The 17,626-nt window shown below is 40.2% G+C and overlaps 1 protein-coding gene across 12 annotated transcripts in view; it reads right to left on the reverse strand.

Moving 5' to 3' along the window:
• The window catches only part of tcf12 (transcription factor 12), a 365,767-nt gene that overhangs the window by 99,684 nt on the left and 248,457 nt on the right, over positions 1-17,626 (reverse strand). For 10 of the 12 annotated variants that reach the window (XM_072470734.1, XM_072470723.1, XM_072470727.1 and 7 more), the window contains 2 exons: positions 4,825-4,930; positions 4,251-4,390 (listed from right to left, as the gene is read on the reverse strand). In XM_072470734.1, coding sequence (XP_072326835.1) covers positions 4,251-4,390; positions 4,825-4,930 — 246 coding nt within the window. Of the gene's footprint in view, positions 1-4,250; positions 4,391-4,824; positions 4,931-13,558; positions 13,726-17,626 lie in introns of those variants that run through there. The other 2 variants (XM_072470731.1, XM_072470730.1) reach the window with 1 other exon arrangement.

Below are 17,626 nucleotides of genomic sequence, written 5' to 3' on the forward strand. Positions count from 1 at the left end.
TTCCAGATAGTAAGCATTAAGGAAATGCTGTCATCATTACAGAATCATACATGTTTCTCATTTTTATTGCAATTCTCCAGGATTGCTTTAATTCACAAATGGCGGACAGAAACAAGATACAAACCACAGCTATGTCTACAGTATTGCAGATTTTTCCTATTATTCTGATAATCATTTGGTGGAACTTAAATGATTCAAATAAACTCAAGCCAAGCCTCACTTTAGAACAAAAATCCACCTTCCTCAAGCTTGATAAATAACACCTTATTTACCAAGTATTTCAGTTCATTATGTATTTGCTTAGAACTAGGCAGAATACAATTGCTCCTTCCAGTTACTCTTCCCATTCTACTTATTACTTTCACATTTAAATAGAGCATGGAGTCCTCGTCCTTTCTCCGAAGTCATGGAACCTCAGCAAGGATCGAGTAGTGTTTGTATTACACAGAGTGCACTACCAACATTTAAAAAAAAAAAAATTTAGAGTACCCAATTCATTTTTTCCAATTATGGGGCAATTTTAGTGAGTTCAATTCACCTACCTTGCACATCTTTGGGTTGTGGGGGCGAAACCCACGCAAACATGGGGAGAATGTGCAAACTCCACACGAACAGTGACCCAGAGCCGGGATCGAACCTGGGACCTCGGTGCCGTGAGACTGCAGTGCTACCACTGCGTCACCGTGCTGCCCTGTGCATTACCAACATAATGACACTTCAGTTTGCCCGAAGCTCATCCACGATATCACATGGTCCCATTCATTCAATCTACACTGACTTGCAGACCCCCAAAGCCAGAGATTTAAAATCCTTGTCATCCTGTTTAAATGCTGCAACATCGACTAACCTACAAATCACTCTCCTTCACCCCTTAAAACTCATCAATTCTCCAACTTTGGACTTTGTTTTTTATTCATTCTTGGATGAGCGCTTTTCTGACAAGGTTGGTATTTATTGTCCATTCCCAATTCCTTTCTTGTGCACCCAGTTCTCTTCATCCCACCATCAACAACCATGTATAAAAGCAAATTACTGCGGGTGCTGGAATCTGAAACTAAAGACAAAATGCTGGAAAATCTCAGCAAGACTTGCTGAGATTTTCCAGCATTTTCTCTTTCGTATCAACAACCATGTGTTCAACCGAGACCCTAGTCTCTTTAATTTCCTCCCCAAACACCTCTGCCACTCTTATGTATTTGCTGGACATATTGAGAAATACCCAGGTATGTTTGGTTGACAAAAAGCAGGTCAACTCCATTCTTGCCAATTACCGGCCCATCAACGAACTTTGAATTATCAGCAAAGTGATGGAAGGAACCATCGATAGTACTATCAAGCAGCACCACTCAGCAGTAACCTGCTCAGTCTGAATTCTGTCATTGCTACCTGGCTCCAGACCACATTTTCCCTTGGTACAAACATGGACAAATGATCAGAACATCCAAAATAAGATGACTGCGGCTGCTCTTGACATCAAGGCATTTAACCAACGGTCACATCAAGACGTTCTAGCATAATTGAAGTCAGGTCAGGATGGGAGTTACTCGCCACAGAATTCCTAACCTTTGACTCTCTCTGGTCACTACAGTATTTATATGGTGGGCCCAGTTCTGTTTCTGGTCAATAGTACCCCCCAGGATGTTGATAGTGGAGGATTCAGTGATGGTAATGCCACTGAATGTCAAGGTCGATGGTGAGATCCTCTCTTGTTGGAGATGGTCATTGCCTGGCACTAGTGTGGTGCAAATGTTACTGTTACTTGTCAGCCCAAGCCCAAGCCTAGATATTGTTCAGGTATTGCTGTATTTGGACATGAACTGCTTCAGTATCTAAGGAATCGCGGGTGAAGAACATTGTGCAGTCACCTGCGAACATCCCCACTTCCAACCTTACTACGGACGGAAGGAAGCAGTTGAAAGTAGTTGGACCGAGTGCACTACCCTGAGGAACTCCTGCAGTGAAGGCCTGGCACTGAAGAGGATTGACCTCCAACCAACACAACCATCTTCGTTTGGGCTAGCTATGACTCCAACCAGGGTTTTCCCCCCAATTCCCATTGACTCCAGTTTTTCTAGGGCTCCTTGATGCCATACATGGTCAAATGCTACCTTGATGTCAAGGACTCTCACCTCACCTTTGGCATTCTGTTCTTTTGTCCGTGTTTGAGCCAATGCTATAATGAAGTCAGCAGCTCAGTCACCCTGATGGAACCTGAACTGAGCAACCGTGAGCAGGTCACTGCTGAGTGAGTGCCGCTTGATAGCGTTGTGGATGACTCCTTTCATTACTTCGAGAGGCTGGTTAGGATGGCAATGACAGAGTTGGATTTGTCCTGTTTCTTGTGTACAGGATATAACTGGCCAATTTTACACATTGCTATTTAGATGCCAATATTGCAGCTGTACCAGAACAGCTTGGCTAGAAGCGCGGCAAGTTTTGGAGCACAAGTCTTCAGGACTATTGTTGGAATAACATAAGAACATAAGAACTAGGAACAGGAGTAGGCCATCTGGCCCCTCAAGCCTGCTCCACCATTTAATGAGATCATGGCTGATCTTTGTGGACTCAGCTCCACTCTCCGGCTCGGAGAGTGGAGCTGAGTTCACTCTCTGAATATTGTCAGAGCCCATAGCCTTGGCAGTATCCAGTGTCTTCAGCCCTTTCTTGACTTCACGTGGAGCTGAAGACTGACATCTGTTATGCTGGGGTCCCTCCGGAGGAGGCCGAGATGGATCATCCACTTGGCACTTCTGGCTGAAGATTTTTGCGAATGTCTCGGCCTCATCTTTTGCACAGATGTGCTGGTCTCCTGTATCATTGAGGATGGGGATATTTCTGGAGCCTCCTTCGAGAGTTGGTTAATTGTCCCACACTATTCACGGCTGAATGTGGCAGGACTGCAAAGCATAGATCTGATCCGTTGGTTGTGGAATCGCTTAGCTCGGTCTATAACTTGCTGCTTAACAGATGTCAGTCTTCAGCCAATTCGATTCGCTCCACATGAAGTCAAGAACGGCCGAAGACACTGGATACTGCCAAGCCTATGGGCCCTGACAATATTCCAATGTTTGACCTGGTGCCATGAGATTTCATGCGGCCCAGAGTCGATGTTGAGGACTGCCAGGGCAACTCGCTCCCGATTACATACCACTGTGCCGCCGCCACCTCTGCCGAGTCTGTCCTGCCAGAGAGACAGGACATACCCAGGAATGATGATTGCAGTGCCAGGGACATGATCTGTAAGGTATGATTCCGTGAGTATGACTGTCAGGTGTTACTTGACTCGTCTGAGACACAGCTCTCCCAATTTTGGTAGTTAGTAAGGAGGACTTTGCAGGTCGACAAGACTGGGCTTGCCATTGTTGTTTCCAGTGCCTAGGTCAATGCCGGGTGGTCCATTCAGTTTCATTTCTTTGTTTTCTCTTTGGTAGTGGTTGAATACAACCGAGTGGCCTATCAGGGCATTTAAGAGTCAATCATATTGCTGTGGGTCCGGAGTCACACATAGGCCAAACCAGATAAGACAAGCAGGTTTCCTTCCCTAAAAAACATTGGTGAACCAGTTGGGTTTTTACAACAATCAACAATGGTTTCATCATCATTAGACTTTTAACTTCAGATGTTTTATTGAGTTCAAAATTCTACCATCTCCCGATGGTGGAATTTGAACCCAGTTCTCCAGAGGTTTACCTTGGGTCTCTGGATTACTGGTCCAATGACAATGCCACTTATTGCATCACTTTGTGTCATCTGCTAGGTCATCAATAAATATTATGAAAAGTTGAGAGCCCAGTACAAATCCCGAGGCGATACCATTAGTTATATGTGCCATTTGGAGTACATACCCATTATCCCTACACTGTTACCTTACTCTTAACCAGTGCCAAAAAAAATGTTTGTCCAAATTGCACACACTTCATTTTCACCGAGTCTTTTGCATTAAATCTACTGAAGCAGCTTAGGGTGTTTTTCTACCTTAAAACAAATGTGAAATGCAAGTTGTAGTCAATCTGAATGCAAGAGCAAGCAGTAGGAATTTGGGGAATTCCCCCTACTGAAATCCCACTGAATTAATTTTTGAACCATTATTGAAATGGGGAGACTAATCTCTTCGGTATTTTTATAGAGATCAATGCACTCTACATCTCACCCCTGAAATGCTTCAGCAGCTACCCAAAGTGTGACTAGCTTCTGACATTCTGTAGAACATGTACTGGAACAATTAATTGATTGACTTAACTTATCCTTACCAAGCGATCATGTGTATGCAGACTGCTATAGCTGCTAGATTGAGAGACATGTGAGGAAGAACTTCCCAACATTCCTCCGTAACTTGGCTGGTGCATCCCATTCGATGAATTCCAAAGATCAGAAGAATTGTGATTTCCATCTTTTGGGGGAAAAAGGATATTTTATTAATGAAGTTTAACTGAGAAAATTCAAACACTTCTATTTGATATCTAATCCTACTGTTCACAGCTGAGAAAACACAAGCTATTGCGTGTAATCAAGACTTTCAATGACACCAGGTCCATGAGCAACATAGTAATAAATCTCAGCAGACCATGGTCAATCTTTGGCAAGAAACAAATTAATTACAAATAGATGTGAAATATTGCAGCTTTGTTTTATTAAAACTGAAGCTTCCAAATTTCAGTAAGTTTTAATTTGTTTGGAAACATTCACTGTAGATTCAATGCAGATTGCACAGCAGTAACAAGCAACATAAAAATCACCTCCGGCACAAATTAGTGTTGTACAGCTCTTCAAGTACACTTTCCCACACAGACTTTATTTTAATATTATTTAAGAACGGCAACTTGCCTTGCATAAAGAACGCACTGGCAAACATATTGCCGGATGGTTTGGGTGATGGGTAATTGGGAGACTCCCTGTTAAAATCATCGGAGCTCGGAGAAGGTGCATAAACCTGCAGAAAGGAAGAAAAATTAAAATAAATCAGTAAAATGCTGCTTTTAAGTTTACAATGTTTTCGGGTTTCTGCTTCAAACGTAGGCAGTTGGAGATCAGAACAAAAGTCAAAGCAGATGACGGTGTTTTATTTATATAAATAGTGAGGACACAAAAGAACGTAAACTACGAAAAGTGTTTTGGAAAATTTGATGGCCTATGGTTCAATTAAATTCAACATATTATTTGCAGATTTAATATTTTTTACGAGTCACAACCATTTAGCAAATAAATCAATTTCAGGTAAAGGAAATACTTGTACTCATGTCACACACACCAGATCAATTCATTGCATAATACTTTATCGAACATTTACTTTTTCGACCATTTGGGCGTAGTTTGTTTACCCAAAAGTAATCCATGGCCTGACATTGCTGCGTTATCTTAGGTTTCAATATTAAGCAAAGGTTTCCATTAATCATGACAGGGGAATGACAAATGTTTCCCTTTGCTTCAAAATAAAGCCATGTACCATCAGATCAAGTTTAGAAATGTTGGGGAAACAGAGAACCCACCCTTCCCTATCAAATCCAAACTGCTAGCTGCAACATGCACAGATCTGGGGCAGAGCAGAAAAAAATGACAAAGTGTAACAGCACAGCTCAGGTTTAGAAAATATCTTTTTGTCATGTGTCACTTCAAATACATTAGCTTAAACAGGTTTAGTGGCTTCTGTCTTTGTAGCACAAACAAACAGCATATACCCAGGCAGTTGGTTAATCCATCACTGTCAACTAAAAACTGAAGAATAAAGGCAACTTCATGGAGGTGTGTTTGATCAATAGGATAAAGCACTTGATGTTGTGTTACAAAATTGGAAATGTGGGCTGCAGTGCATATATATTTTACATCAGAGATCAGCTGCATTTCCACTCAGCCCAATTTTTATTTGAACGTCATACTTAACAAATAAAATAAGAAACAAACGACTCATCCATTGCTGAAACAAGATTTATACCTATCAAGTAATCTTAGCTCCAAATAACAGCAGTATGAATATTTTGTGAGCAGCGTCTGTTATTTTCCACTTTCGTGCCTGTCCAAAATATGCATACCTCTCAGCTTTGACAAACAGAAATAACTGCTCAGTTATGAAACAAGCTAGTGCCAGCCTTGATTCTGGGATCAAAGGCTTTGTGCGCCAAACCATATTGATGTGGTCTCAATAATTTCATTAGCTCCAGATGGAGTCTAAATAGTCAGCCAATGCCACAGAAAGACCAAGTTTCTCAGAGTTATAATCAGAACAGTCCACAAATTAGAAACAGATCCCTCGTGTCATCTGATCTCCTGCACCAATTCCTGTTTTTAACAGGCTAGTTTTGAGGTTCATTTCACTATCACAAAACACAGAGCTAAGAACTAAAAAGACAAGCTGTTTTGTATACATGGTTATTTAAAGTTACAGATCAGCACTCCCCTGATAGCTCGGAGTTTATCCAGTGAATAGTTAATCCACGCAGATCAGAAAAGGCCCGCGTTTAATACTCAATCTGTGCTAAATTGGATCTCAGCTGGGGAGTTTACAGTCAATACAACAGTGGTCCCCAAACTGGAGCCTATAGAGACTTTCCAAGGGGTCTGCCAAGTCATGTGAAATGCAAACTAAAAGGAAGGGGACCAACTGCAGCCTCACATTTGCAGCATGGAGTGAACTACTCATCTCACCTAGGACAGGAGCAAACCACCTCCATATTCCTTTGAATAGGTGTGAATCACTGGATTATAACCAGCACATGGGAAGTGGAGGCCTGATCACTGTCCAGCTATTCATGGCAGTAGTCATGCTCACAAAGCTCAGCAGTGATGACTCCTTCAGTTGGATAGCCTGCTGACACTCTGAATCAAGGTTCGCACAAGGTCAAAAAGATATCAGAGGACAAGTGCCTGTCAAAGTACTTGAACAAAAATTCAACTATTTAATTGAAGGAGAAAAATTGTCACTGCGGGTGACAAAATTCGATTTAATTACAGCTCAATAAATGATCCTTCATCAGCGGTAATTATTCAAACATCCATTTTGAAACTAAAATTGAGCAAAATTTTAATTTTTAAAAACGTTTTTATAACGCAAATCTTTAATTCATGGGTTTACAAACTAGAACAGATTGAACAAATGGGCTTGTCATTCTTTGAATAAGTACAATTTTCAACAGTATAGATCAGACCGTATTGCACCTGATCCATCCATTCCCTTGCCGCTTTGATGTGCTGGTGGAAATGGACATAACCTTCACGCTGAAACATCAATAAATCATATTGTAGACAACACGCCTGTCTGGCAAGGAACAGAGCTCAATAGAAACCAAGAGCAGTCCACAGGAGTTACAGCAAAAACCCAATAAAACACATCTCTACTGACACAAATGCTAACGTCCCCACATCCTCCCCAAACAAAGGCAAGGCAGATTAATCTAAAAGTCACAGAATAATTCTGAACTATAGCAGCAATACTATGCTGCCACTGTTTTCGTGGAAAGATGACATTTCAGCATTTATATATTTCCTATTAAGAATGGACTAATTTCAGTATGGGTGAGTATTCTTGAACTGAGGAATACCTTCATGAACAGCTGTAGTCAATGGAAACACTGACTCAGATATGATGAGAGCTTCTGCTACAAGTAACCATCAAGTAATTAAAACCCAACTTAAGTTGAAAAAAAGATCAGAAAGACCAATTATTATTTGAATCTAGCAGAAGCATCAGCTTTGCACTCATCTCAATAGCATATGTTGAAATATGCACTTAATTATAACATATTCCCCAAGCAAAATGGTCACACTTTAATAAAACCTTAAAATATCAAACCAGAAATACTGAAGTCCCACGGTGAGAAAGCCTCACTTAATATCAATGCGTAAACATGAAAATCTAACAACTAGTCCCTTACAAATTTTAAGACAAATGGGTGGGGCAGGGTGTTGGAAGAACGAAAGAGAACAATGTCACCAAAAAAAAAAAAACAGGATTTGGGAGGATAATTTAATACATGGATTTTGTCTCTACAATTTTTAATATGGGCTGATTTTTTAAAGGCACTCCAGCCCTCAATTCCTATGATTTGGCTATTTAACTTTGAAAATTAAAATCACTAACAACAATAAATGCCTAAGTCAAGAAATGATCAACCCACTGAGGAAGAGGAGGAGAGAAGCAACTGTTTCATTTTATGCACTTCTTGCTGTTGATCTGGAAAACAACATAGATCACAGAGGCCTGAGTGCCAGTCTCTACAATCATCCATACAGATGATGCTCAACGATTCAATAAAACAAGAACAGTGCAAAACCTGCGTTATTAACTTCACTTTGGTTATACCCTGTTTTAGTATATTATTGGCTTCGGGTGTTCTTTTTGAAATGGGTGGGACTTTTCCTTCCTCATTGCTTTTACACTTGTTAGAAAGACCCAATGAATTTCAGTGCCTCTTATGTGCCACATTTACTTTCATTAATATCACAAAAACAAATTATCTGATATTTATCACATTGCTGGTTGTGGAAACTTCCTGTGCGAAAGTTGACTGCTGTGTTTCCTACCTCACAGTGACTACATGAAAGTACTTCATTGGTTGTGAAGTACTTTGAGCCGCTCAGAGGCTGTGAAAGATGCTCTCTATACATGAAAACCTTTCTTTTTCATCTTAAAAGGGAGGTAGAGGCGCAGAGCAGTTTTTTTTATTTGTTCATGGGACGTGGGCACCGCGGCTGGGCCAGCATTTATTGCCCATCTCTAATGGCCCTTGAGGGGGCAGTTTAGAGTCGACCAAATTGCTACGGGCCTGGAGTCACATGTAGGCCAGACCAGGTAAGGATGGCAGATTTCCTTCTCTAAAGGACATTAGTGAACCAGCTGGGTTTTTATGACAATGGTTTCATGGGCATCATTAGACTTTTAATTCCAGATTTTTATTGAATTTAAATTTCACCATCTGCAGTGGCGGATTTCGAACCCGGGACCCCAGAGTATTTCTGGTTTACTAGTCCAGTGACAATATCTCTACGCCACCACCTCCCCTTGTTTAGTACTCCAGTACTTGGGTCTCTGGCATCTGAAGGCACGGTAGCCAATGGTGGGGAAATTAAAACTAAAGATGCACACAGGCCGCACTTCAACTGCAGTTAAAGCCAAAGTGATCCAGACAAATTTACAATATCTCTGGAGTGGAAAACTTCACAAAAGCATGAAAGGCTGAGAAATAAACAATTTTCCTTATTAGCTTTAGAAATTATAATGGTCTAAGTATATAATTTTAATATAGTGTTAAGGGGGGTCAGGTCATCAGAAATGTGCCCCTGTTATTTTAGGAGTCCTACAATTAAGCATGTAGTAAAGCTGTGTATACTTGATATTTCACTGGAACATAGGGACAGGAATAGGTCATTCAGCTCCTTAATCCTGTACTGCCTTTCAATAAGATCATGGGTGACCTGTATCCTTACGCCTTCCTCCCACTTTGCCTCCATATTCCTCAATATCCCTGGCTAGCAAAAATCGTATCCATCTTAGAATCACTCAGCATCCACAGCTCTTTTGGGAGTGAGTTCTTGTCTTCTACCACTCTTTGCACGTAGAAGTACTTCCTAACTTTTCTCTTGAACAGCCTGGCTCTGATTTTCTGCTCCATTATTATCGTCTAACACACCAGCAGATAAAAATTCTCTCCATCACCCTCGCAATTCCTTTCAAAATCCTAAAAATCTCAGATCACCCTACAACCCTCTGCAGCCCAGGGAATACAAGCCTAGTTCATGTAATCTCGTAAACCTAGTTTATGTATTCTTGTAATTTGACCCTTGGAACCCTGGCAACATTCTGGCGAATCTACAATGCACCTGTTCCTGGACTAAGATATTTAAAAAGAAAATAAGTACATTTACACTGCTTTGACAGTTAGAATAAAACAGGCCCACTTCGAATCCAGGTTGTGAATGTGAACAAGTTATACTATATCTTAAACAAAAGCAAAATACTGCAGATTCTGTATATCTGAAATAAAAACAAAGTGCTGGAAACATTCAGCAGGTCTGGCAGCATCTGTGGAGATGAACTGAGTTAACATTTCAGATCAAGGCCCTTTCTTCAGAACTGAAGGGAGATAAAATGTAATGAGCAAGTGAAGGCGGAGGGAGGGGAAGAGAGAGAGAGAGAGAGAGACAAAGAGAGAGAGAGAGAGAGAGAGAGAGGAGAGAAGAGCAGATAGAGAAAGCGAGAGCAGAGAGAGCAAGAGCAGAGAGAGAGGAGAGAAGAGAGGAGAGAGAGAGAAGGTTTGAGTTAGGATATGGGTGCGAGAGAGATGACCTGACAAAAGACTTCATGGATCAAAAGGCAAGGAGTGTGATGATGGTTGCAATCTTTCCCATCAGTTCCATCACTTTATGTTCTAAATGGAAGGTTGCGCAAACAGCAAATACAATTACCGTGTAAGTTTTTGCGACTCAATGAAGACTACTTCAGGCACCCAAAGTTAAAATCAACTATCCTGAGGTTAAGTTTAGTATAGTGTCGGTTAGACACAGTAGTTGAAGCTTCTTGTACTCTGCCCAATCTGCATGCTGTCCAAAACGTCTTTACAGCTCCATCCCCAGCCACACTTGTAGGCTCAAGCTGACCGATTGAGCACTAATTGAACAAAGAAATGGGAAGTGTTTGCGCCTATGGATTTACCCCCCAATTAGGAAGTGAGTTATTGCTCAATGGAACTGAGAGTTTGCCTAAATAATTTCTAAGAGAGGGTACCTCCCATCAATTCAATGAAATTGAAATCTCGCACCCAGACACACCTGACTCACCCAATGGACACATTTTTAAAAACCAACAACTTACATGTTCTCCAATTGCTTTTATAACAAATTCAATTTTAATCAATCTAGTGCAGAAAGCTTTCATATATCTGGATTACTAATAAGCTTGAGGGAAAAATCCAAGTAAGTACACTTAGAGAAGGAGCTGTTCCACCTATGGTGTCAGTGTTAGCTCTTTGCTGAAGTATCCAAAATTAATCCCACTTCCCTGCTCTTTCCTCACAGCCTTGTATCGTCTCCTCAATCTTGTATCATCCTTTGCTTCAAATGTTTATCTCTAGCAATGAAAACTGGTCATGCTACACTACCAACAGTCTCATGGCAATTGCTTCTTGCTTTAGTATTTCTACTTTACCTAATCACTGTATATTAGTCTATAATTTTGTTTCCTTATCAAGGTTGGTAACTGTGTGCAATTGTGCAACAAGTATAAGTTTTTAAATCACACTGAAGGGAACCAAACATCCACAGTATTTGTTAGAAGTTAATTACGAGGTGAAAGTTTTTCTCGAAGCAGAACAATACATGTTAAAATGAGATTCTTGTTGCATTTAGATGGGGTAATTATAGTTGAAGAGAAGTGGATAAATATTCTAATTAGACTTTGTGCAAATCTATATCTCCATATGGCAACCCCAATATGCTAAATGCGAGCCACTGCATCACAGCTCTCTCTATAGGCATAAGGTGATCCATCATCTGGTACAACGATGACCCCAGTCTTTACTGCGTGGTAGCAATTTCACAGAAATACAAAGTCAATTATCTCCTACTTTGTAAATGTCATGGCAGTGGGTCATTATCATTTGCGTAAAAACCTGAATAAATGGAAAACCTACAAAGCCTGGAATGGCATACAGATGGCTCAGCTTCAAACTTTACAATCAACTCAGTGTTGATCACCACCAAAACTGAATTTTAGTCGTCTGATTTTCTGGCTTTAAACAAAGCCAAAGATAAAACATCTTGCAGTGGCAAGACTTTGTTGGGGAGCAAATCAGAGGACAAATCAGCAGGCACATGTGTCCAAGCACAGGATACCAATCCAATAGACCCCCAGTAACAGCAGCTGTGGAAATGTCCATTGTCCAACAGATCCCACCCTCCTGGCTAAAGGAGGGCTAAATGTCGACAAAACAGCAATTAATTTATGAAAAGGATCTGATTTGACTTCAAAACAAGAACCAAGTCTGGAAATATGCAAACAGATTAACTCACAACAATATACCAAGTATAATTACTTTACACAAACACATTATACAATTAATTATTTTCTGGTATCAAAACTGCAAATTTTAGGCGTGGTTGAATTTTGTGGAGTCTTAAAATACAAAGCTTGCAGCTTAAAAAGATGATAAAGACAATCTTTAGACCATAGACCCCAATCACCTATTCTTTCCCCCACTCTCACAATTAACCATGTTCCAAAAGTTATTTTCCGTATCTGTTAGTGGGTACATTTCATAAACGCACAGAAAAAGTTGCAGGCTCTTATTTGGCACAACCTCCTGTAATTAATTATTTGGAATTCACAGAGGAGTTTTAGGGCATTGACATCTGCACACAGGTCTCTGGCATAATTTATTATCTATTTACTCACTGTGCAAGCTCAGAAACGTCACCTTTGACCTACTGCAGACACATGCTATCAATTTTCTTCGGATTCCCCTCAACAATATTCAACCCTACTATCCCTTACGAGCTGGAAATACTTAAAAGATCAAAGCTGTGCTTTACTGCTTCAAGAACAAAGAGCATGTTCTAATGAAGCAATAATGCAAAACACAAAATTACATCAACTTTCTAAGTCTACTTACAAGCCCCAAGAACGCACAAAACATACTAACAGCTGCAATTAAATTAAAAAAGCAGCATTTTAAATAATACTCGAGACCTCCTCTCATTCATCAAATCTAATTCCACGCCGGACAAATTTACGCTGCATTTATTAGACTCTACATTTTCATCTGATAAAGAATGATTCAAGTTAATAGAAGAATGAGCACACAATTCAGAATAAAACTATTCACAAGCACAAATCAAAATCAGATTTTGAACTTTCCAGTTTAGGAGAGGTTATGAAATTGTTGACAATGCTGTATTTCCTCATTCACCTGACACACAATAATATTCTTGGGGAAAGAAACACCTGATTGGTCACTTCCGACCTACACAATGCACCATGTCGCTGGATAAGGTGTAAAACTGTGTACAAAGTCCTGGGTTTCAAAGAAAATATCAGTGACATGACTGAGAATTAGATTTAACTCCCTGTAGGGTCAAGAATGCTCATTTGATTCGAAACAGATGGAACAATATGAAAGCCAGCTCCTGGATCTCATCTTTAAACAGGAAATTCAGAGCTAACCAACTGGCTATTTCATAATTGTTCCCAGAGACTCCTATTTCGCTTCTAAACTTTTTTTTTTGTTGGTAAACCGTCCTTAATCTTTCCATTTATGTTTGATCAATGTTCAGAACTTGAAACAAACAATTTGCACTAAAATTTATCTTGTAGGCAAAACAAGTTATAGAGGAACTAGTGTATTTTGTGCAAATGTGCACGAATAAAACTTATGCAGCATCAAAAAATACACTCGACACTCCAGACATACAAACACCAATTACTTTTCAGAAATACAACCGAGTACAATATAAATGCTAGCTTTTTACACTAAAATGTTACAACTGCTGACAACTCTGTATAACTGTCTATTGCGCCACTAATCATGTTATCCAATTACAACACAAATGTAACACAAAGGAAATCCACACTCACCGTTTTCCTATTGTAATAATACATAAGTGAATTGCTGCCCATACCAGGCACTGTGTAAGCACAATACATGTTGCTGGCTAAATCTAGTGCAGAGATCAGCAACTGTGCACTTCACAGTGCAACACATTCAACTGCACAGTTTCAGGCAGGCTAATTCTTTAATCTTTCCACACATGGATCTACTCAGAAGGAACTTATGCAAAGTAGACTAAACCATTCTACTCGACAACGAGGGGAGGGAGGTTGAGCTTTATTGGCTGCATTCCATATTCAGTCTTGGAAGTGGACTTGTCAAAGCATAGACACAATTAAATGGGAACATTGAAGTACAGCAGGAGGGAAAAGAGTTATCTCCAAAAACTGTATAATGGCTAACTATCTTTTCATATCCTTTATTGAGATCATTAGCTTCATTTAATGAAGCAAAGGCCAAAATACAACAAAAGCTAAATCTACATTTAATCCATTTGTTTTAATTAAATTAGCACACTTGTAGTAATAAAGACTTGGTCTAATACACTCTGGCAACACAGCCATCTGTCTCGTTCCCAAATTCCCAAGTATGTAAATAAAGATATGGACAAAGGCATTTTACATGAGAAAAAAAAGTGACCACTGTAAATCCATGGTGCAGAGAAACAGGAAACTACTCAAATAGAGCTGTACTCTCTAAACTCATTATAACATTTCCCAAGAGTCCAACATTTGATAGTTGATAATGAGGCTCATGGTATAATGAAGGTCTGGTTGTTAATATTAAGAGGTAATATTACATTGCAGTCTTATGACAAGACAGTGCAATTTTAAAAAAAGTCCTGAAACATGAAATATAAAGTGATTGAATTTTCCTCAACTATTTTGTGTCCTGTTCAACTTAGTCAAAAACAAAGGATGTGAAAGGCATTTCAAAGTACAAAATACACCAGAGTAGAAAAAGCAAATTCATTAACACACATACACAATCCTCACTCTGGTGAAAAAGCTCAGAAGCAGCTGCAAAAGGACAATATAAGTCAGGCTAATAAAATGCCAGGCAAAATGACGTGCAACTTCCTCCAGAGACCACGAGGACCTATTTTGGTCCTGTGAGGCCAGTGGAAAAGCTTTGATTTACAATTAACAATTCCATTCACTGAACTTCCTTATAAATATTTTGTCTCGTCAGGCAGTGATATGTTAAAAAGGGCTTTAAATCTCCCCAAGTCTCACTTGATATTAGTATTGCATGAGATGACAAAATTGAATCGCTGCAAAGCGCTCTGTTTAGAAAATGGAAAGAAAAGGACATTTTACTAGATACCAAAATTCTGTGCTTTAATGAATTGTTTGTACAGTTTAACTATTAAAAAAAATTCAACATCCCTGATTGAACTATTATGCCTCAATATTGTGGTATATCCACATTCAAGCTGAAACTATCAAATTGAACGATACCTCTTTACTGGACAATAGCAACTCAAGGCAACTATTTATCACATTAACGTCATGGAAGTGTTAAACCCAGCTTCTGTCGGCCAAACAAGTCAGCTGGAGACGCTTTTAAACCTTTATTTTAGCTAGACGCAATTACTGGGGGAGACAAATAGAAAGTGACCTGAATTACTGCCACTTCTGACCTTGCATCCTGTACTGAGCAGTGACATCAGTCATGCACAAAGTTTATTGAATAATTTGAGCAAAACCTTCCGGGTGTTCATGCTGGCAGTGTTTTCCGGTCCTGCCTACGGCACACCCCCACCACAGGTTTCCTGGCAGCGTGGGGTGGAGTCAATAGGAAATCCCATTGGCAGTGGTGGGAATAGAAGATCCCGCAGCCAGCCAATGGCGTGCCATCTCTGGCCGCAGAAAAACACGCCGCGGGGAGGGTAGAGAAACTTGCCGTTTATTATTTTTTTTACAAAGGTAGGATTTACAACGGAAGGCAGCGTTAGAGGCTTAAACATTTTCCACGGTTATCAAGAATTGCGATGTCACGCAGATTCATCCATGGCGTCCGTCAACAATAAGCATCAGCTCTAAACCCAAAAGGCCACTTCATCCAAATGATGTTTCCATTCATAATCAATGGTGACCTACATTTTGTTCTGAGAATCCCTTCACCAGGAATTGGGTCAGAGTGACCATGTCGACAGGAAAAATATAAAGATCTTAAAGATCCTTAAAATTAGGCTACTGATCCGATTAGCTGGGATCAATTCAAAGGTGAAGATTAGCCTTTTGTAATATATAAAAAACACAGAAATACAATATGCTTGATTATATTTTTGTGGATATACATTTACTTAGATAATCTTGAAGAAGGAACATGTTCTATTGCATTACTTAATTCTCAATGCCCTAAAAATTACATCTTGGTGTTCAATCAGGTTTTTTTGATCGTACTTAGTTATGTTAAATATTTTTCAATACTGGGATCAGTGGTAACCTGCAAAGATTCTGCGCATAACTCCCCCTTGTACACAGTCAACTTTCATTCATTACTTACAGGAATAGCAAAAAAACGTGATGACATACAAGTGGGATTCACCATAACACATCAACTCTCAGATTATCTCAATTAGCTGTTTTAGAAGAGCACTGGACAATAATTACAAAGTAGCAGAAGCAGTGGGAGGTACATGGGCTTCATTCCATTTACAACATACATTGTGACAATTCAGAATAAAGCTTAACCCTTTTAACAGTTTTGAAAACTTATTGAAAAAAGAGAAATTATTGAAGTCTTTTTCCTATTTATAATATTAACAATTACAGGCACACATTCCCAAATAAAATTACAAAGCAGGTGCATAATTTAAACAGGATGTCTATTTTCTAGATTAGGTGCCAAATAAAGAATTCAATATGATTTGCTGCAACTTAGTTACCAGAATAGGAAACCCCCTCCCCCCCACAAAACCAAAACATATGCTGAACTCCGTGGTCAGTGTCTGTGTGGCCTTATGATAATGGATTGTACTTTGAGCACAAGATTCTATTCTGTAACGTGATACATTATTTGAAATGCATCCATTTGAGCGGATTATGTTGCAGTTTTTAAAATTTATTCATTGACAGGATGTGGGCGTAACTGGTGAGGCCAGTATTTATTGCCCATCCCTAGTTGCCCTTCAGAAAGTGGTGCTGAGTTGCCTTCTTGAACCGCTGCAGTCCTTGAGGTGTAGATACACCCAATGCGCTATTAGGGAGGGAGGGAGTTCCAGGATATTGCCTCAGCGACAGTGAAGAAGTGGCGATATATTTCCAAGTCACAGTGGTGAGTGACTTGGAGGGGAACCTTCAGGTGATGGGGTTACCAGGTATCTGCTGGTCTTGTCCTTGTAGATGGTAGTGGTCGTGGGTTTGGAAGGTGGTGTCTAAGGAACCTTGGTGAGTTACTGCAGTGCATCTTGTAGGTGGTACACACGGCCGAGACTGTTCGCCGGTGGTGGATGGTTTGAATGTTTGTGGAAGGGGGAGCAATCAAGCGGGCTGCTTTGTCCTGGATGGTGTCGAGCTTCTTGAGTTTTGTTGGAGCTGCACTCATCCAGTCAGTGGAGAATATTCCATTACACTCCTGACTTGTGCCTTATAGATGGTGGACAGGCTTTGGGGGATCAGGTGGTGAGTTAGTTGCCGGAGGATTCCTAGTCTTTGACCTGCCCTGATAGCCACAGTATTAATGTGGCTAGTCCAGTTCAGTTTCTGACCAATGGTAACCCCCAGGATGTTGATTGTGGGGGATTCAGAGATGGGAATGCCACTGAATGTCAAGGGGCGGTGGTAAGATCCTCTCTTGTAGGAGATGGTCATTGCCTGGCACTTGCGTGGTGCGGATGTAACTTGCCACTTGTCACGCAAGCCGGGATATTGTCCAGGTTTTGCTGCATTCGGACATGGACTGCTTCATTATCTGAGTCGTCGCGAATGATGTTGAACATTGTGCAGTCATCTGCAAACATTCCCACTTCTGACCTTATGATGGAAGGCAGGTCATTGATGAAGCAGCTGAAGATGGTTGGGCCCAGAACACTACCCTGAGGAACTCCTGCAGTGATGTTCTGGAGTTGAGATGATTGACCTCCAACC

This window comes from Scyliorhinus torazame, chromosome 12 (genome assembly GCF_047496885.1).
Source record: "Scyliorhinus torazame isolate Kashiwa2021f chromosome 12, sScyTor2.1, whole genome shotgun sequence".
NCBI classification, from domain to species: domain Eukaryota; kingdom Metazoa; phylum Chordata; class Chondrichthyes; order Carcharhiniformes; family Scyliorhinidae; genus Scyliorhinus; species Scyliorhinus torazame.